The 22672-nt window shown below is 49.0% G+C and overlaps 1 protein-coding gene across 1 annotated transcript in view; it reads left to right on the top strand.

Moving 5' to 3' along the window:
• Positions 1 to 15421, top strand: part of LOC139373909 (uncharacterized) — a 40964-nt gene extending 25543 nt beyond the window's left edge. The window contains exon 2 of the mRNA XM_071115001.1: positions 14318 to 15421. Within this exon, the coding sequence (XP_070971102.1) occupies positions 14318 to 15421 (1104 nt within the window). The remainder of the gene's footprint in view (positions 1 to 14317) is intronic.
• The last annotated feature ends 7251 nt before the right edge of the window (positions 15422 to 22672 follow it).

Below are 22672 nucleotides of genomic sequence, written 5' to 3'. Positions count from 1 at the left end.
ACTAGAGATGGAGCCAGCATATTGTCTACTAGAGATGGAGCCAGCATATTGTCTACTAGAGATGGAGCCAGCATATTGTCTACTAGAGATGGAGCCAGCATAGTGTCTACTAGAGATGGAGCCAGCATATTGTCTACTAGAGATGGAGCCAGCATAGTGTCTACTAGAGATGGAGCCAGCATAGTGTCTACTAGAGATGGAGCCAGCATATTGTCTACTAGAGATGGAGCCAGCATATTGTCTACTAGAGATGGAGCCAGCATAGTGTCTACTAGAGATGGAGCCAGCATAGTGTCTACTAGAGATGGAGCCAGCATAGTGTCTACTAGAGATGGAGCCAGCATATTGTCTACTAGAGATGGAGCCAGCATATTGTCTACTAGAGATGGAGCCAGCATAGTGTCTACTAGAGATGGAGCCAGCATAGTGTCTACTAGAGATGGAGCCAGCATATTGTCTACTAGAGATGGAGCCAGCATAGTGTCTACTAGAGATGGAGCCAGCATATTGTCTACTAGAGATGGAGCCAGCATATTGTCTACTAGAGATGGAGCCAGCATATTGTCTACTAGAGATGGAGCCAGCATATTGTCTACTAGAGATGGAGCCAGCATATTGTCTACTAGAGATGGAGCCAGCATATTGTCTACTAGAGATGGAGCCAGCATATTGTCTACTAGAGATGGAGCCAGCATAGTGTCTACTAGAGATGGAGCCAGCATATTGTCTACTAGAGATGGAGCCAGCATATTGTCTACTAGAGATGGAGCCAGCATATTGTCTACTAGAGATGGAGCCAGCATAGTGTCTACTAGAGATGGAGCCAGCATATTGTCTACTAGAGATGGAGCCAGCATATTGTCTACTAGAGATGGAGCCAGCATATTGTCTACTAGAGATGGAGCCAGCATATTGTCTACTAGAGATGGAGCCAGCATAGTGTCTACTAGAGATGGAGCCAGCATAGTGTCTACTAGAGATGGAGCCAGCATATTGTCTACTAGAGATGGAGCCAGCATAGTGTCTACTAGAGATGGAGCCAGCATATTGTCTACTAGAGATGGAGCCAGCATAGTGTCTACTAGAGATGGAGCCAGCATAGTGTCTACTAGAGATGGAGCCAGCATATTGTCTACTAGAGATGGAGCCAGCATATTGTCTACTAGAGATGGAGCCAGCATATTGTCTACTAGAGATGGAGCCAGCATAGTGTCTACTAGAGATGGAGCCAGCATATTGTCTACTAGAGATGGAGCCAGCATATTGTCTACTAGAGATGGAGCCAGCATAGTGTCTACTAGAGATGGAGCCAGCATATTGTCTACTAGAGATGGAGCCAGCATAGTGTCTACTAGAGATGGAGCCAGCATAGTGTCTACTAGAGATGGAGCCAGCATATTGTCTACTAGAGATGGAGCCAGCATATTGTCTACTAGAGATGGAGCCAGCATATTGTCTACTAGAGATGGAGCCAGCATATTGTCTACTAGAGATGGAGCCATTATATTGTCTACTAGAGATGGAGCCAGCCAGCATATTGTCTACTAGAGATGGAGCCAGCATATTGTCTACTAGAGATGGAGCCAGCATAGTGTCTACTAGAGATGGAGCCAGCCAGCATATTGTCTACTAGAGATGGAGCCAGCATATTGTCTACTAGAGATGGAGCCAGCATATTGTCTACTAGAGATGGAGCCAGCATAGTGTCTACTAGAGATGGAGCCAGCATATTGTCTACTAGAGATGGAGCCAGCATAGTGTCTACTAGAGATGGAGCCAGCATATTGTTTACTAGAGATGGAGCCAGCATATTGTCTACTAGAGATGGAGCCAGCATAGTGTCTACTAGAGATGGAGCCAGCATATTGTCTACTAGAGATGGAGCCAGCATAGTGTCTACTAGAGATGGAGCCAGCATATTGTCTACTAGAGATGGAGCCAGCATAGTGTCTACTAGAGATGGAGCCAGCCAGCATAGTGTCTACTAGAGATGGAGCCAGCATATTGTCTACTAGAGATGGAGCCAGCATAGTGTCTACTAGAGATGGAGCCAGCATAGTGTCTACTAGAGATGGAGCCAGCATATTGTCTACTAGAGATGGAGCCAGCATAGTGTCTACTAGAGATGGAGCCAGCATAGTGTCTACTAGAGATGGAGCCAGCATAGTGTCTACTAGAGATGGAGCCAGCATAGTGTCTACTAGAGATGGAGCCAGCATATTGTCTACTAGAGATGGAGCCAGCATAGTGTCTACTAGAGATGGAGCCAGCATAGTGTCTACTAGAGATGGAGCCAGCATATTGTCTACTAGAGATGGAGCCAGCATAGTGTCTACTAGAGATGGAGCCAGCATATTGTCTACTAGAGATGGAGCCAGCATAGTGTCTACTAGAGATGGAGCCAGCATATTGTCTACTAGAGATGGAGCCAGCATATTGTCTACTAGAGATGGAGCCAGCATAGTGTCTACTAGAGATGGAGCCAGCATATTGTCTACTAGAGATGGAGCCAGCATATTGTCTACTAGAGATGGAGCCAGCATATTGTCTACTAGAGATGGAGCCAGCATAGTGTCTACTAGAGATGGAGCCAGCATAGTGTCTACTAGAGATGGAGCCAGCATAGTGTCTACTAGAGATGGAGCCAGCCAGCATATTGTCTACTAGAGATGGAGCCAGCATAGTGTCTACTAGAGATGGAGCCAGCATAGTGTCTACTAGAGATGGAGCCAGCATAGTGTCTACTAGAGATGGAGCCAGCATAGTGTCTACTAGAGATGGAGCCAGCATATTGTCTACTAGAGATGGAGCCAGCATAGTGTCTACTAGAGATGGAGCCAGCATAGTGTCTACTAGAGATGGAGCCAGCATATTGTCTACTAGAGATGGAGCCAGCATAGTGTCTACTAGAGATGGAGCCAGCATATTGTCTACTAGAGATGGAGACAGCATATTGTCTACTAGAGATGGAGCCAGCATAGTGTCTACTAGAGATGGAGCCAACATAGTGTCTACTAGAGATGGAGCCAGCATATTGTCTACTAGAGATGGAGCCAGCATATTGTCTACTAGAGATGGAGCCAGCATATTGTCTACTAGAGATGGAGCCAGCATATTGTCTACTAGAGATGGAGCCAGCATAGTGTCTACTAGAGATGGAGCCAGCATATTGTCTACTAGAGATGGAGCCAGCATAGTGTCTACTAGAGATGGAGCCAGCATATTGTCTACTAGAGATGGAGCCAGCATATTGTCTACTAGAGATGGAGCCAGCATATTGTCTACTAGAGATGGAGCCAGCATAGTGTCTACTAGAGATGGAGCCAGCATATTGTCTACTAGAGATGGAGCCAGCATAGTGTCTACTAGAGATGGAGCCAGCATAGTGTCTACTAGAGATGGAGCCAGCATAGTGTCTACTAGAGATGGAGCCAGCATAGTGTCTACTAGAGATGGAGCCAGCATAGTGTCTACTAGAGATGGAGCCAGCATATTGTCTACTAGAGATGGAGCCAGCATAGTGTCTACTAGAGATGGAGCCAGCATAGTGTCTACTAGAGATGGAGCCAGCATAGTGTCTACTAGAGATGGAGCCAGCATAGTGTCTACTAGAGATGGAGCCAGCATATTGTCTACTAGAGATGGAGCCAGCATAGTGTCTACTAGAGATGGAGCCAGCATAGTGTCTACTAGAGATGGAGCCAGCATAGTGTCTACTAGAGATGGAGCCAGCATAGTGTCTACTAGAGATGGAGCCAGCATATTGTCTACTAGAGATGGAGCCAGCATAGTGTCTACTAGAGATGGAGCCAGCATAGTGTCTACTAGAGATGGAGCCAGCATATTGTCTACTAGAGATGGAGCCAGCATAGTGTCTACTAGAGATGGAGCCAGCATATTGTCTACTAGAGATGGAGCCAGCATATTGTCTACTAGAGATGGAGCCAGCATAGTGTCTACTAGAGATGGAGCCAGCATATTGTCTACTAGAGATGGAGCCAGCATATTGTCTACTAGAGATGGAGCCAGCATATTGTCTACTAGCGATGGAGCCAGCATAGTGTCTACTAGAGATGGAGCCAGCATATTGTCTACTAGAGATGGAGCCAGCCAGCATATTGTCTACTAGAGATGGAGCCAGCATATTGTCTACTAGAGATGGAGCCAGCATAGTGTCTACTAGAGATGGAGCCAGCCAGCATATTGTCTACTAGAGATGGAGCCAGCATATTGTCTACTAGAGATGGAGCCAGCATATTGTCTACTAGAGATGGAGCCAGCATAGTGTCTACTAGAGATGGAGCCAGCATATTGTCTACTAGAGATGGAGCCAGCATAGTGTCTACTAGAGATGGAGCCAGCATATTGTTTACTAGAGATGGAGCCAGCATATTGTCTACTAGAGATGGAGCCAGCATAGTGTCTACTAGAGATGGAGCCAGCATATTGTCTACTAGAGATGGAGCCAGCATAGTGTCTACTAGAGATGGAGCCAGCATATTGTCTACTAGAGATGGAGCCAGCATAGTGTCTACTAGAGATGGAGCCAGCCAGCATAGTGTCTACTAGAGATGGAGCCAGCATATTGTCTACTAGAGATGGAGCCAGCATAGTGTCTACTAGAGATGGAGCCAGCATAGTGTCTACTAGAGATGGAGCCAGCATATTGTCTACTAGAGATGGAGCCAGCATAGTGTCTACTAGAGATGGAGCCAGCATAGTGTCTACTAGAGATGGAGCCAGCATAGTGTCTACTAGAGATGGAGCCAGCATAGTGTCTACTAGAGATGGAGCCAGCATATTGTCTACTAGAGATGGAGCCAGCATAGTGTCTACTAGAGATGGAGCCAGCATAGTGTCTACTAGAGATGGAGCCAGCATATTGTCTACTAGAGATGGAGCCAGCATAGTGTCTACTAGAGATGGAGCCAGCATATTGTCTACTAGAGATGGAGCCAGCATAGTGTCTACTAGAGATGGAGCCAGCATATTGTCTACTAGAGATGGAGCCAGCATATTGTCTACTAGAGATGGAGCCAGCATAGTGTCTACTAGAGATGGAGCCAGCATATTGTCTACTAGAGATGGAGCCAGCATATTGTCTACTAGAGATGGAGCCAGCATATTGTCTACTAGAGATGGAGCCAGCATAGTGTCTACTAGAGATGGAGCCAGCATAGTGTCTACTAGAGATGGAGCCAGCATAGTGTCTACTAGAGATGGAGCCAGCCAGCATATTGTCTACTAGAGATGGAGCCAGCATAGTGTCTACTAGAGATGGAGCCAGCATAGTGTCTACTAGAGATGGAGCCAGCATAGTGTCTACTAGAGATGGAGCCAGCATAGTGTCTACTAGAGATGGAGCCAGCATAGTGTCTACTAGAGATGGAGCCAGCATAGTGTCTACTAGAGATGGAGCCAGCATATTGTCTACTAGAGATGGAGCCAGCATAGTGTCTACTAGAGATGGAGCCAGCATATTGTCTACTAGAGATGGAGACAGCATATTGTCTACTAGAGATGGAGCCAGCATAGTGTCTACTAGAGATGGAGCCAACATAGTGTCTACTAGAGATGGAGCCAGCATATTGTCTACTAGAGATGGAGCCAGCATATTGTCTACTAGAGATGGAGCCAGCATATTGTCTACTAGAGATGGAGCCAGCATATTGTCTACTAGAGATGGAGCCAGCATAGTGTCTACTAGAGATGGAGCCAGCATATTGTCTACTAGAGATGGAGCCAGCATAGTGTCTACTAGAGATGGAGCCAGCATATTGTCTACTAGAGATGGAGCCAGCATATTGTCTACTAGAGATGGAGCCAGCATATTGTCTACTAGAGATGGAGCCAGCATAGTGTCTACTAGAGATGGAGCCAGCATATTGTCTACTAGAGATGGAGCCAGCATAGTGTCTACTAGAGATGGAGCCAGCATAGTGTCTACTAGAGATGGAGCCAGCATAGTGTCTACTAGAGATGGAGCCAGCATAGTGTCTACTAGAGATGGAGCCAGCATAGTGTCTACTAGAGATGGAGCCAGCATATTGTCTACTAGAGATGGAGCCAGCATAGTGTCTACTAGAGATGGAGCCAGCATAGTGTCTACTAGAGATGGAGCCAGCATAGTGTCTACTAGAGATGGAGCCAGCATAGTGTCTACTAGAGATGGAGCCAGCATATTGTCTACTAGAGATGGAGCCAGCATAGTGTCTACTAGAGATGGAGCCAGCATAGTGTCTACTAGAGATGGAGCCAGCATAGTGTCTACTAGAGATGGAGCCAGCATAGTGTCTACTAGAGATGGAGCCAGCATATTGTCTACTAGAGATGGAGCCAGCATAGTGTCTACTAGAGATGGAGCCAGCATAGTGTCTACTAGAGATGGAGCCAGCATATTGTCTACTAGAGATGGAGCCAGCATAGTGTCTACTAGAGATGGAGCCAGCATATTGTCTACTAGAGATGGAGCCAGCATATTGTCTACTAGAGATGGAGCCAGCATAGTGTCTACTAGAGATGGAGCCAGCATATTGTCTACTAGAGATGGAGCCAGCATATTGTCTACTAGAGATGGAGCCAGCATATTGTCTACTAGAGATGGAGCCAGACAGCATATTGTCTACTAGAGATGGAGCCAGCATAGTGTCTACTAGAGATGGAGCCAGCATATTGTCTACTAGAGATGGAGCCAGCATATTGTCTACTAGAGATGGAGCCAGCATAGTGTCTACTAGAGATGGAGCCAGCATATTGTCTACTAGAGATGGAGCCAGCATATTGTCTACTAGAGATGGAGCCAGACAGCATATTGTCTACTAGAGATGGAGCCAGCATAGTGTCTACTAGAGATGGAGCCAGCATAGTGTCTACTAGAGATGGAGCCAGCATATTGTCTACTAGAGATGGAGCCAGCATATTGTCTACTAGAGATGGAGCCAGACAGCAGGTTATTTTGTGCTATCCAGAGAAGCCCTCCTTCCGAAGAATAGAAGGAGAAGCTACTGTACTAAGATATTTATATTTTATACATTAATACTACAGTCAGATAAGAGTCAGTAAAGTCCTCCCGTCCCATAAATAAAGAAATCTATGATTTAAATCAACCTTTTCCATTCATAAACTATATATGGTTCCATTGCCTGAGACCCAAATTGAATCACATTCCCCATGGTAAAAAAAAAAGGGAACAGTGTGCCATTTGGAATACAGTCCTATATAATATGTTATTTATTCACACCACATGTCCCCCAGTCTGACAGACACTGTAGCTGACCTTACCAAGAGAAGCTGTGATAATCAGTGACATGGAGCTGCCTGAATTTGTGTGAAATGCTGCCTACTGAATTACAGGTGCCTTCCATAGGAGTCATGAACCAGCAGGTATGTGTTTGCCATGTAGTGTGTCCTGCATCCCAAATGGCTCCCTTATCCTTATGTAGTGCACCACTTTTGACCAGGGTCCATTGGGTAGTGCATTATATAGGGAATAGGGTGCCATAGGGCTCTGGTCTAAAGTAGTGCACTATATAGGGAATAGGGTGCCATAGGGCTCTGGTCTAAAGTAGTGCACTATGTAGGGAATAGGGTACCATTGGGGACATATCATGTATCTGTCTTTGTGTATATCCCCCCTGGTCTATATAACAGTCTGGGGTTCTGTCCAAAATGGCTCCATAATCCCTAATGTAGAGCATTACTTTTGACCAAGGTCCTATAAGATCTGGTCCAAAGCAGTGCACTTCATTGAAACCAAGTGTGTGTGTGTAGACTATCAGCACAAACCACAGTAGGAGACAGAGAGACAGCGTGTTCTACAGTATAACAGGATATCACAGTAAGAGACAGAGAGACAGCGTGTTCTACAGTCTAACAGGAGGAGACAGAGAGACAGAGTGTTCTACAGTCTAACAGGAGGAGACAGAGAGACAGCGTGTTCTACAGTCTAACAGGAGGAGCCAGAGAGACAGCGTGTTCTGCAATCTAACAGTAGGAGACAGAGAGACAGCGTGGTCTACAGTCTAACAGGAGGAGACAGAGAGACAGCGTGTTCTGCAATCTAACAGTAGGAGACAGAGAGACAGCGTGTTCTACAGTCTAACAGGATATCACACTAGGAGACAGAGAGACAGAGTGTTCTACAGTCTAACAGGAGGAGACAGAGAGACAGCGTGTTCTACAGTCTAACAGGAGGAGACAGAGAGACAGCGTGTTCTGCAATCTAACAGTAGGAGACAGAGAGACAGCGTGGTCTACAGTCTAACAGGAGGAGACAGAGAGACAGCGTGTTCTGCAATCTAACAGTAGGAGACAGAGAGACAGCGTGTTCTACAGTCTAACAGGATATCACACTAGGAGACAGAGAGACAGAGTGTTCTACAGTCTAACAGGAGGAGACAGAGAGACAGCGTGTTCTACAGTATAACAGGATATCACAGTAGGAGACAGAGAGACAGCGTGTTCTACAGTCTAACAGGAGGAGACAAAGAGACAGCGTGTTCTACAGTCTAACAGGATATCACAGTAGGAGATAGAGAGACAGAGTGTTCTACAGTCTAACAGGAGGAGACAGAGAGACAGCGTGTTCTACAGTCTAACAGGAGGAGACAGAGAGACAGCGTGTTCTACAGTCTAACAGGAGGAGACAGAGAGACAGCGTGTTCTACAGTCTAACAGGATATCACAGTAGGAGACAGAGAGACAGAGTGTTCTACAGTCTAACAGGAGGAGACAGAGAGACAGCGTGTTCTACAGTATAACAGGATATCACAGTAGGAGACAGAGAGACAGCGTGTTCTACAGTCTAACAGGATATCACAGTAGGAGACAGAGAGACAGAGTGTTCTACAGTCTAACAGGAGGAGACAGAGAGACAGCGTGTTCTACAGTATAACAGGATATCACAGTAGGAGACAGAGAGACAGCGTGTTCTACAGTCTAACAGGATATCACAGTAGGAGACAGAGAGACAGAGTGTTCTACAGTCTAACAGGAGGAGACAGAGAGACAGCGTGTTCTACAGTATAACAGGATATCACAGTAGGAGACAGAGAGGCAGTGTGTTCTACAATCTAACAGGACATCACAGTAGGAGACAGAGAGACAGCGTGTTCTACAGTCTAACAGTAGGAGACAGAGAGACAGCGTGTTCTACAGTCTAACAGGAGGAGACAGAGAGACAGCGTGTTCTACAATCTAACAGGAGGAGACAGAGAGACAGCGTGTTCTGCAGTCTAACAGGAGGAGACAGAGAGACAGCGTGTTCTGCAATCTAACAGTAGGAGACAGAGAGACAGCGTGGTCTACAGTCTAACAGGAGGAGACAGAGAGACAGCGTGTTCTACAGTCTAACAGGAGGAGACAGCGTGTTCCACAGTATAACAGGAGGAGACAGAGAGACAGCGTGTTCTACAGTCTAACAGGAGGAGACAGAGACAGCGTGTTCTACAGTCTAACAGGACATCACAGTAGGAGACAGAGAGACAGCGTGTTCTGCAGTCTAACAGGAGGAGACAGAGAGACAGCGTGTTCTACAGTCTAACAGGAGGAGACAGAGAGACAGCGTGTTCTACAGTCTAACAGGAGGAGACAGCGTGTTCCACAGTATAACAGTAGGAGACAGAGAGACAGCGTGTTCTACAGTCTAACAGGAGGAGACAGAGAGACAGCGTGTTCTACAGTCTAACAGGAGGAGACAGCGTGTTCCACAGTATAACAGGGTATCACTCAATTTCCTCTCTCCTCTTTGAATGTTTGAATATTAAATATGGACTAAAGGAATCTGTGTCACATCCTTATACCCATCTGTCCCCTGATAGGTGCCTACTCACACACACACACACACACACACTCACACACACTCATACACACACACACACGCACACGCACACACACACCCACACACACACACACTCACACACACACACACTCATACGCACACACACACACACATACGCACACATGAACGCACACACGCACACTCATACGCACACACACGCACACACGCACACGCACACACAGCTGAAACACACATCCCCTGATAATTGCAGCGACAAAGTCGATGCGGAACGCGGAACATCAGAACACGGAACATCAGAACATCAGAACATCAGAACATGGTCAAACATTAATTTGACATGGGACTCGTTATCTAATGAAGAGTCGTCAGGGGGTTCTATCACCGTGACTACAGCGGCTGAATGTCTTTAAAGTCTCTGTGATTGTCTTGTGATCCCAAAGCCAACACGACATGACCCAAATGTGACGGACTCCATTTCCCTATGGTCTACTGTCATGGAGCCTTCTGATGGGGGGGGGGGGGGGGTGGGGGGTGACGGACACACCTTCCCTATGGTGTACTGTAATGGAGTCTTCTGATGGGGGGGGGGGACCTATCAACGAAGATGATGCTTCATATGTTCAGGTATACCAGTCATCAGGCATATTCTAGGATGATGTCTGTATATTCAGGTATACAAGTCATCAGGCATATTCTAGGATGATGTCTGTATATTCAGGTATACCAGTCATCAGGCATATTCTAGGATGATGTCTGTATATTCAGGTACACCAGTCATCAGGCATATTCTAGGATGATGTCTGTATATTCAGGTATACCAGTCATCAGGCATATTCTAGGATGATGTCTGTATATTCAGGTATACCAGTCATATTCTAGGATGATGTCTGTAAATTCAGGTATACCAGTCATCTAGGATGATGTCTGTATATTCAGGTATACCAGTCATCAGGCATAATCTAGGATGATGTCTGTATATTCAGGTATACCAGTCATCAGGCATATTCTAGGATGATGTCTGTATATTCAGGTATACCAGTCATCAGGCATATTCTAGGATGATGTCTGTATATTCAGGTATACCAGTCATCAGGCATATTCTAGGATGATGTCTGTATATTCAGGTATACCAGTCATCAGGTATATTCTAGGATGATGTCTGTATATTCAGGTATACCAGTCATCAGGCATATTCTAGGATGATGTCTGTATGTTCAGGTATACCAGTCATCTAGGATGATGTCTGTATATTCAGGTATACCAGTCATCAGGCATATTCTAGGATGATGTCTTTATATTCAGGTATACCAGTCATCAGGCATATTCTAGCATGATGTTTGTATATTCAGGTATACCAGTCATATTCTAGGATGATGTCTGTATATTCAGGTATACCAGTCATCTAGGATGATGTCTGTATATTCAGGTATACCAGTCATCTAGGATGATGTCTGTATATTCAGGTATACCAGTCATCAGGCATATTCTAGGATGATGTCTGTATATTCAGGTATACAAGTCATCAGGCATATTCTAGGATGATGTCTGTATGTTCAGGTATACCAGTAATCTAGGATGATGTCTGTATATTCAGGTATACCAGTCATCTAGGATGATGTCTGTATATTCAGGTAAATGGTCACATCGGTTGACTTGTGTAATTCTGCGTATCTAATAAAGTATTAAATAAACCAGAGCTCTCCTTGCTGAACAGCCGGCCTCCCATCCTGACATACTGATGGTATTTAGCCTTTAGAAGTGCCTGGTCATTAATATTCACAACCTCTCCTCTGTCCCTCTGTCCCTCTCTCCCTCCATCCATCCCTCCCTTTATCCCTCCCTCCCTCTATCCCTCCCTCCCTCCATCCTTTCCTCCCTCCCTCCCTCCCTCCCTATATCCCTCCCTCTATCCCTCCCTCCCTCTATCCCTCCCTCCCTCTCTCTATCCCTCCCTCCCTCCCTCCATCCCCCCCTCCCTCCATCCCTCCCTCCCTCCCTCTATCCCCCCCTCCCTCCCTCTATCCCTCCCTCCCTCCCTCCCTCTATCCCTCCCTCCCTCCCTCCCTCCATCCCTCCATCCCTCCCTCCCTCCCTCTATCCCCCCCTCCCTCCCTCTATCCCTCCCTCCCTCCCTCCCTCCCTCTATCCCTCCCTCCCTCCCTCCATCCCTCCCTCCCTCTATCCCTCCCTCTATCCCTCCCTCCCTCCCTCCCTCTATCCCTCCCTCTATCCCTCCCTCCCTCCATCCCTCCCTCTATCCCTCCCTCCCCCCCTCCCTCCCTCTATCCCTCCCTCAATCCCTCCCTCCCTCCCTCCCTCAGTAGCCTGGGATTAGCGGTGAACTACTTTATCGCTTTCCAGCAGATATTAATTGGTAAAACAAACAAAAACAATTGAATCAGCTCTGAGAGGAGAGGGGTGTGTGTGTGTGGGGGGGGGGGTGTCCCTTAGTTAACGGATTCTAAACTCTGAACGATAAAGTCCCCATAGCAACAGACTAGACTGGTGCAGGGCATCATGGGAGCAGATGGAATTACCCACTTCACCCCTCCTTCCCCATGTCCTGTCTACAACCAGCAAACCAGGCGACTCTACAGGGGTGTCAAGATGTCCAAACTGGAAAGAGGCCAAACCCCCAGGTGCAACCCTGTGTGTCCCTTTGGTTAGGCTACAGTCAGGCTGGGGACATGTTAGCTAAATTGATTGTGAGTCCTGCTCCTGATCGTCTTGACTAATTTATTACAGCCTTTTGACATCATGTTATGTACTTTATCAATTAAACAAGTGGATTATTTTTTAATCTTCTCTCACTGTAAGGGCTGTGTATCTGGTGGCAGGGAAGTTAGACACAGGAGAGCAGTTTAACAGTAAAACCAACAGGAAATACAATGTATGGAAACAATAACCCGACAACGCACCAGACAAACAAAATGTACACAAGCACTTACAGTAAACAATACCACACAAAGACATGGGGGGTGGGGGGGGACAGAGGGTTAAATACACAACACGTAATGAGGGAAATGAGAACCAGGTGCAAAACAAGACAAAACAAATGGAAAATGAAAAATGGACTCACAGTCGTTTAGTTAGCCCAGACCTCCTCCCCCTCCTCCTCCTCCACCTCCCCCACCTCTTCCTCCTCCCTGACCAACAGCCTGTGACTTCCCTGACTTGTCTGATAATCAATCAATGTGATTTTGTTTCACTGAATCTCTGTCTGTCTGAAGGATAATTGGTTAATTGGTTTCTGGTTGAGCAAATAAGTGGAGGTTGTGTAACATCTATTCCTTTGTTCATCTGATCAGAAACATTCAGTAATGTAGTAATGTAGTCTAAATTAAGTGTTTATCTATCTCTAATTAGAAACATTCAGGAATGTAGTAATGTAGTCTAAACCAAGTGTTTATCTATCTCTAATTAGAAACATTCAGTAATGTAGTAATGTAGTAATGTAGTCATGTAGTCTAAATCAGGTGTTTATCTATCTCTAATTAGAAACATTCAGTAATGTAGTAATGTAGTCTAAACCAAGTGTTTATCTATCTCTAATTAGAAACATTCAGTAATGTAGTAATGTAGTCTAAACCAAGTGTTTATCTATCTCTAATCAGAAACATTCAGGAATGTAATAATGTAGTCTAAACCAAGTGTTTATCTATCTCTAATAAGAAACATTCAGTAATGTAGTAATGTGGTAATGTAGTCTAAACCAAGTGTTTATCTATCTCTAATTAGAAACATTCAGGAATGTAGTAATGTGGTAATGTAGTCTAAACCAAGTGTTTATCTATCTCTAATTAGAAACATTCAGTAATGTAGTAATGTAGTCTAAACCAAGTGTTTATCTATCTCTAATTAGAAACATTCAGTAATGTAGTAATGTAGTCTAAATCAAGTGTTTATCTATCTCTAATTAGAAACATTCAGTAATTTAGTAATGTAGTCTAAACCAAGTGTTTATCTATCTCTAATTAGAAACATTCAGGAATGTAGTAATGTAGTCTAAACCAAGTGTTTATCTATCTCTAATTAGAAACATTCAGTAATGTAGTAATGTAGTAATGTAGTCTAAACCAAGTGTTTATCTATCTCTAATCAGAAACATTCAGTAATGTAGTAATGTAGTCTAAACCAAGTGTTTATCTATCTCTAATTAGAAACATTCAGTAATGTAGTAATGTAGTCTAAACCAAGTGTTTATCTATCTCTAATTAGAAACATTCAGTAATGTAGTAATGTAGTCTAAACCAAGTGTTTATCTATCTCTAATTAGAAACATTCAGTAATGTAGTAATGTAGTCTAAACCAAGTGTTTATCTATCTCTAATTAGAAACATTCAGTAATGTAGTAATGTAGTCTAAACCAAGTGTTTATCTATCTCTAATTAGAAACATTCAGTAATGTAGTAATGTAGTAATGTATTAATGTAGTAATGTAGTAATGTAGTAATGTAGTAATGTAGCTCCGTCCCCCAGCTCTGTTCCCCAGCTCTGTTCCCCAGCTCTGTTCCCCAGCTCCGTTCCCCTGCTCCGTTCCCCTGCTCCGTTCCCCAGCTCCGTTCCCCTGCTCCGTTCCCCAGCTCCGCTCCGCTGCTCCGTTCCCCAGCCCCGTTCCCCAGCCCCGTTCCCCAGCTCCGCTCCCCTGCTCCGTTCCCCAGCCCCGTTCCCCTGCTCCGTTCCCCAGCCCCGTTCCCCTGCCCCGTTCCCCTGCTCCGTTCCCCTGCTCCGTTCCCCTGCCCCGTTCCCCTGCTCCGTTCCCCTGCCCCGTTCCCCTGCCCCGTTCCCCAGCCCCGTTCCCCTGCTCCGTTCCCCAGCTCCGCTCCCCTGCTCCGTTCCCCAGCCCCGTTCCCCAGCCCCGTTCCCCAGCTCCGCTCCCCTGCTCCGTTCCCCAGCCCCGTTCCCCTGCTCCGTTCCCCAGCCCCGTTCCCCTGCCCCGTTCCCCTGCTCCGTTCCCCTGCTCCGTTCCCCTGCCCCGTTCCCCTGCTCCGTTCCCCTGCCCCGTTCCCCTGCTCCGTTCCCCAGCCCCGTTCCCCAGCCCCGTTCCCCTGCTCCGTTCCCCTGCTCCGTTCCCCAGCCCCGTTCCCCAGCCCCGTTCCCCAGCCCCGTTCCCCTGCTCCGTTCCCCAGCTCCGCTCCCCTGCTCCGTTCCCCAGCCCCGTTCCCCAGCCCCGTTCCCCAGCTCCGCTCCCCTGCTCCGTTCCCCAGCCCCGTTCCCCTGCTCCGTTCCCCAGCCCCGTTCCCCTGCCCCGTTCCCCTGCTCCGTTCCCCTGCTCCGTTCCCCTGCTCCGTTCCCCAGCCCCGTTCCCCTGCTCCGTTCCCCTGCTCCGTTCCCCAGCCCCGTTCCCCTGCTCCGTTCCCCTGCTCCGTTCCCCAGCCCCGTTCCCCAGCCCCGTTCCCCTGCTCCGTTCCCCAGCCCCGTTCCCCAGCCCCGTTCCCCAGCCCCGTTCCCCTGCCCCGTTCCCCAGCCCCGTTCCCCAGCCCCGTTCCCCTGCCCCGTTCCCCTGCTCCGTTCCCCTGCTCCGTTCCCCTGCTCCGTTCCCCTGCTCCGTTCCCCAGCCCCGTTCCCCTGCCCCGTTCCCCTGCCCCGTTCCCCTGCTCCGTTCCCCAGCTTCAGGATTGATGTTCGTTTATCTTTGGATACCCGGTTCTGACGCTGTCTCGTTTGATGTCTGTTCCTTATTAAATATTCGACTCCCTGTATCCAGCTTCTCTTCTGCGGCGTCGGAGGTGTGTGAAATATGAACACAAGACTTTTTGGAAAAGAGGATGACTATTATTTTTGTTATGGGTATCACGATGAAGATAACAGCCTACGTCTGCTCCCTAACAAAGCGGAGTGAGGAAAGATAGTAAAACGCAGATCAAATATAAATAAATATGGGCTCCGTTTGACACAGGTTCTACAACATTCCTGTCACAAGTTGTAAAAATATTATTTGTATTTGTAACGGTTTTCTATATGTGAAGGAGAGTCGGACCAAAATGCAGCATGTAGATTGCGATCCATGTTTTAATGAACAAACGTAAAACACGAATCAATGCAAACACTACAAAAAATAAAGAACGTGATGAACGTAACGAAAACCTAAAACAGCCTATCTGGTGAAAAACACATAGACAGGAACAATCACCCACAAACACACAGTGAAACCCAGGCTACCTAAATATGGTTCCCAATCAGAGACAATGACGAACACCTGCCTCTGATTGAGAACCATATCAGGCCGAACATAGAACTAGACAAACTAGACATGTAACATAGAATGCCCACTCAGATCACACCCTGACCAATCAAAACATAGAAAATACAAAGTAAACTATGGTCAGGGCGTGACAGTACCCCCCCCCCCAAGGTGCGGACTCCGGCCGCAAAACCTGAACCTATAGGGGAGGGTCTGGGTGGGCATCTGTCCGCGGTGGCGGCTCTGGCGCTGGACGTGGACCCCACTCCATGACAGTTTTAATCCCCCTCCTAAACGTCCCTAAATAGGTTACCCACCACAATGATAACATGGGACAGAGGGACAGCTCGGGACAGAGGTAACTCGGGACAGATGGGTAGCTCAGCACTGAGAGGAAGCTCAGCACTGAGAGGAAGCTCAGCACTGAGAGGAAGCCCAGGCAGGTAGTAGAAACTACCAGAACCTGGCTGGCTGGCGGTTTCAGCAGATCCTGGTCGACTAGCAGATCTGGGAGAATCTGGTCGACTGGCGGATCTGGGAGAATCTGGTCGACTGGCGGATCTGGGAGAATCTGGTCGACTGGCGGATCTGGGAGAATCTGGTCGACTGGCGGATCTGGGAGAATCTGGTCGACTGGCGGATCTGGGAGAATCTGGTCGACTGGCAGATCTGGGAGAATCTGGACGACTGGCAGATCTGAGAGAGTCTGGACGACTGGCAGATCTGGAAGAGTCTGGACGACTGGCAGCTCTGGCTGCTCCATGCTGACTGGCTGCTCCATGATGACTGGTAGCTCTGGCTGCTCCATGCTGACTGGCTGCTCCATGCTGACTGGCTGCTCCATGCTGACTGGCGGCCCTGGCTGCTCCATGCTGACTGGCGGCCCTGGCTGCTCCATGCTGACTGGCGGCCCTGGCTGCTCCATGCTAACTGGCAGCTCTGGCGGCTCCTTGCAGACTGGCAGCTCTGGCGGCTCCTTGCAGACTGGCAGCTCTGGCGGCTCCTTGCAGACTGGCAGCTCTGGCGGCTCCTTGCAGACTGGCAGCTCTGGCGGCTCCTTGCAGACAGGCAGCTCTGGCGGCTCCTTGCAGACTGGCAGCTCCATGCAGACTGGCAGCTCTATGCAGACTGGCAGCTCCATGCAGACTGGCAGCTCCATGCAGACTGGCAGCTCCTTGCAGACTGGCAGCTCCTTGCAGACTGGCAGCTCCTTGCTAACTGGCAGCTCTAAGCTAACTGGCAGCTCTATGCTAACTGGCAGTTCTGAACAGGCGGGAGACTCCGGCAGCGCTGTAGAGGCAGAAAGCTCTGACAGCGCTAAACAGGCGGGAGACTCCGACAGCGCTGGAGAGGAGGAAGGCTCCGACAGCGCTGGACAGGCGAGGCGCACTGTAGGCCTGATGCGTGGTGCTGGCACTGGTGGTACTGGGCCGAGGACACGCACAGGAAGCCTGGTGCGGGGAACTGCTACCGGAGGGCTGGGGTGTGGAGGTGGTACTGGAAAAACCGGACCGTGCAGGCGCACTGGAGCTCTTGAGCACCGAGCCTGCCCAACCTTACCTGGTTGAATGCTCACGGTCGCCCTGCCAGTGCGGCGAGGTGGAATAGCCCGCACTGGACTATGCAGGCGAACCGGAGACACCGAGCGCAAGGCTGGTGCCATGTAAGCCGGCCCAAGGAGACGCACTGGAGACCAGCTGCGTAGAGCCGGCTTCATGGCATTAGGCTCGACGCTCAATCTAGCCCGGCAGACACGCGGAGCTGGAATATACCGCACCGGGCTATGCACCCGCACTGGAGACACCGTGCGCACCACTGCATAACACGGTGCCTGTCCGGTCTCTCTAGCCCCCCGGTAAGCACAGGGAGTCTGCTCAGGTCTCCTACCTGGCATAGCCATACTCCCTGTTAGCCCCCCCCCAAGAAATTTTTGGGGCTGCCTCTCAGGCTTCCATCCGCTACGTCGTGCTGCCTCCTCGTATCTGCGCCTCTCAGCTTTCGCCGCCTCCAGTTCTTCTTTGGGGCGGCGATATTCTCCTGGCTGAGCCCAGGGTCCTCTTCCTTCTAATTCGTCCTCCCATGTCCATACCTCCTCTTTGGGCTGCTCCTGTTGTTTCTTCTCCCGCTGCACCTTAGTGCGGCTACACTCCCCTGGTTTAGCCCAGGGTCCTCTCCCGTCGAGGATTTCCTCCCATGTCCAGAAATCCTTATTGCGCTTCTCCTCGCGCTGCTCCTGCCTGTTGACACGCTGCTTGGTCCGTTGGTGGTGGGTGATTCTGTAACGGCCGTCCTCCTCTTCATCCGAAGAGGAGAGACGAGATGGATCTGAGGACCAATACGCGGCGTGGTGAGTGTCCATGGCAAATCTTTAATCAAGAAAAAACTGAACACTATACAAACGAGTAACAAAAACAATAAACCAAATACGACCGTGAAGCTACAAAATGAGACCTGTGCTGAAACAAGCCATCAACATAGACAATCACCCACAAACACACAGTGAAACCCAGGCTACCTAAATATGGTTCCCAATCAGAGACAATGACGAACACCTGCCTCTGATTGAGAACCATATCAGGCCGAACATAGAACTAGACAAACTAGACATGTAACATAGAATGCCCACTCAGATCACACCCTGACCAATCAAAACATAGAAAATACAAAGTAAACTATGGTCAGGGCGTGACAGTACCCCCCCCCCCAAGGTGCGGACTCCGGCCGCAAAACCTGAACCTATAGGGGAGGGTCTGGGTGGGCATCTGTCCGCGGTGGCGGCTCTGGCGCTGGACGTGGACCCCACTCCATGACAGTTTTAATCCCCCTCCTAAACGTCCCTAAATAGGTTACCCACCACAATGATAACATGGGACAGAGGGACAGCTCGGGACAGAGGTAACTCGGGACAGATGGGTAGCTCAGCACTGAGAGGAAGCTCAGCACTGAGAGGAAGCTCAGCACTGAGAGGAAGCCCAGGCAGGTAGTAGAAACTACCAGAACCTGGCTGGCTGGCGGTTTCAGCAGATCCTGGTCGACTAGCAGATCTGGGAGAATCTGGTCGACTGGCGGATCTGGGAGAATCTGGTCGACTGGCGGATCTGGGAGAATCTGGTCGACTGGCGGATCTGGGAGAATCTGGTCGACTGGCGGATCTGGGAGAATCTGGTCGACTGGCGGATCTGGGAGAATCTGGTCGACTGGCAGATCTGGGAGAATCTGGACGACTGGCAGATCTGAGAGAGTCTGGACGACTGGCAGATCTGGAAGAGTCTGGACGACTGGCAGCTCTGGCTGCTCCATGCTGACTGGCTGCTCCATGATGACTGGTAGCTCTGGCTGCTCCATGCTGACTGGCTGCTCCATGCTGACTGGCTGCTCCATGCTGACTGGCGGCCCTGGCTGCTCCATGCTGACTGGCGGCCCTGGCTGCTCCATGCTGACTGGCGGCCCTGGCTGCTCCATGCTAACTGGCAGCTCTGGCGGCTCCTTGCAGACTGGCAGCTCTGGCGGCTCCTTGCAGACTGGCAGCTCTGGCGGCTCCTTGCAGACTGGCAGCTCTGGCGGCTCCTTGCAGACTGGCAGCTCTGGCGGCTCCTTGCAGACAGGCAGCTCTGGCGGCTCCTTGCAGACTGGCAGCTCCATGCAGACTGGCAGCTCTATGCAGACTGGCAGCTCCATGCAGACTGGCAGCTCCATGCAGACTGGCAGCTCCTTGCAGACTGGCAGCTCCTTGCAGACTGGCAGCTCCTTGCTAACTGGCAGCTCTAAGCTAACTGGCAGCTCTATGCTAACTGGCAGTTCTGAACAGGCGGGAGACTCCGGCAGCGCTGTAGAGGCAGAAAGCTCTGACAGCGCTAAACAGGCGGGAGACTCCGACAGCGCTGGAGAGGAGGAAGGCTCCGACAGCGCTGGACAGGCGAGGCGCACTGTAGGCCTGATGCGTGGTGCTGGCACTGGTGGTACTGGGCCGAGGACACGCACAGGAAGCCTGGTGCGGGGAACTGCTACCGGAGGGCTGGGGTGTGGAGGTGGTACTGGAAAAACCGGACCGTGCAGGCGCACTGGAGCTCTTGAGCACCGAGCCTGCCCAACCTTACCTGGTTGAATGCTCACGGTCGCCCTGCCAGTGCGGCGAGGTGGAATAGCCCGCACTGGACTATGCAGGCGAACCGGAGACACCGAGCGCAAGGCTGGTGCCATGTAAGCCGGCCCAAGGAGACGCACTGGAGACCAGCTGCGTAGAGCCGGCTTCATGGCATTAGGCTCGACGCTCAATCTAGCCCGGCAGACACGCGGAGCTGGAATATACCGCACCGGGCTATGCACCCGCACTGGAGACACCGTGCGCACCACTGCATAACACGGTGCCTGTCCGGTCTCTCTAGCCCCCCGGTAAGCACAGGGAGTCTGCTCAGGTCTCCTACCTGGCATAGCCATACTCCCTGTTAGCCCCCCCCCAAGAAATTTTTGGGGCTGCCTCTCAGGCTTCCATCCGCTACGTCGTGCTGCCTCCTCGTATCTGCGCCTCTCAGCTTTCGCCGCCTCCAGTTCTTCTTTGGGGCGGCGATATTCTCCTGGCTGAGCCCAGGGTCCTCTTCCTTCTAATTCGTCCTCCCATGTCCATACCTCCTCTTTGGGCTGCTCCTGTTGTTTCTTCTCCCGCTGCACCTTAGTGCGGCTACACTCCCCTGGTTTAGCCCAGGGTCCTCTCCCGTCGAGGATTTCCTCCCATGTCCAGAAATCCTTATTGCGCTTCTCCTCGCGCTGCTCCTGCCTGTTGACACGCTGCTTGGTCCGTTGGTGGTGGGTGATTCTGTAACGGCCGTCCTCCTCTTCATCCGAAGAGGAGAGACGAGATGGATCTGAGGACCAATACGCGGCGTGGTGAGTGTCCATGGCAAATCTTTAATCAAGAAAAAACTGAACACTATACAAACGAGTAACAAAAACAATAAACCAAATACGACCGTGAAGCTACAAAATGAGACCTGTGCTGAAACAAGCCATCAACATAGACAATCACCCACAAACACACAGTGAAACCCAGGCTACCTAAATATGGTTCCCAATCAGAGACAATGACGAACACCTGCCTCTGATTGAGAACCATATCAGGCCGAACATAGAACTAGACAAACTAGACATGTAACATAGAATGCCCACTCAGATCACACCCTGACCAATCAAAACATAGAAAATACAAAGTAAACTATGGTCAGGGCGTGACAGTATTTATTAAGTTATATTCCATCATTCTTCTTATGATAATATATGTATATATATATAAATGTGTGTTGACTGTGACCGGACAGGTGTGTCCTATCTGTTGTAAAAATAACAAAATAACAAACTATTGATTTAATTTGGAAAGCTCAACAGACTCAAAACACTCATTACTGTTCAAAAGGTTGGAGTCACTTAGAAATGTTGTTTTTTAAAGAAAAGCACTTCTTTTTTTATGTCCATAACATCAAATTGATGAGAAATACAGACATTGTTAATGTTGTAAATGACGATTGTAGCTGGAAACGGCTGATTTGTAATGGAATATCTACATAGGCATACAGAGGCCCATTATCAGCAACCATCACTCCTGTGTTCCAATGGCACGTTGTGTTAGCTAATGCAAGTGTATCATTTTAAAAGGCTAATTGATCATTAGAAAACCCTTTCTCAATTATGTTAGCACAGCTGAAAACTTTTGTGCTGATTAAAGAAGCAATTAAACTGGCCTTCTTTAGACTAGTTGAGTATCTGGAGCATCAGCATGTGTGGGTTCGATTACAGGCTCAAAATGGCCAGAAACAAAGCACTTTCTTCTGAAATTCGTCAGTCTATTCTTGTTCTGAGAAATTAAGGCTGTTCCATGAGAGAAATCGACAAACTAAAGATCTGGTACAACGCTGTGTAGCTACTCCCTTCACAGAACAGCGCAAATTGGCTCAAAACAGAATAAAAGACGAGTGGGAGGCCCCGGTGCACAACTGAGCAAGATGACAAGTGCATTAGAGTGTCTAGTTTGAGAAACAGACGGCTCACAAGTCCTCAACTGGCAGCTTCATAGTAGCTGCAAAACACAAGTCTCAACGTCAACAGTGAAGAGGTGACTCCGTGATGCTGGTCTTCTAGGCAGAGTTCCTCTGTCCAGTCTCAACGTCAACAGTGAAGAGGCGACTCCGGGATGCTGTCCTTCTAGGCAGAGTTCCTCTGTCCAGTGTCTGTGTTATTTTGCCCATCTTCATCTTTTCTTTTTATTGGCCAGTCTGACATGTGGCTTTTTCTTTGCAACTCTTCCTAGAAGGCCAGCATCCTGGAGTCTCTTTTTCACTGTTGATGGCAGCAGTGGCAGGTAGCCTAGTGGGGCGGCAGGTAGTCTAGTGGGGCGGCAGGTAGACTAGTGGGGCGGCAGGTAGACTAGTGGGGCGGCAGGTAGACTAGTGGGGAGGCAGGTAGACTAGTGGGGCGGCAGGTAGACTAGTGGGGCGGCAGGTAGACTGGTGGGGCGGAGGGTAGCCTAGTGGGGCGGCAGGTAGACTAGTGGGGAGGCAGGTAGACTAGTGGGGCGGCAGGTAGACTAGTGGGGCGGCAGGTAGACTAGTGTGGGCGGCAGGTAGACTAGTGGAGAGGCAGGTAGACTAGTGGGGCGGCAGGTAGACTAGTGGAGAGCCAGGTAGACTAGTGGAGAGGCA

This window comes from Oncorhynchus clarkii, chromosome 18, assembly GCF_045791955.1.
Source record: "Oncorhynchus clarkii lewisi isolate Uvic-CL-2024 chromosome 18, UVic_Ocla_1.0, whole genome shotgun sequence".
Taxonomy (NCBI): Eukaryota; Metazoa; Chordata; class Actinopteri; order Salmoniformes; family Salmonidae; genus Oncorhynchus; species Oncorhynchus clarkii.
This window is presented reverse-complemented; position numbering and strand designations above follow the sequence as displayed.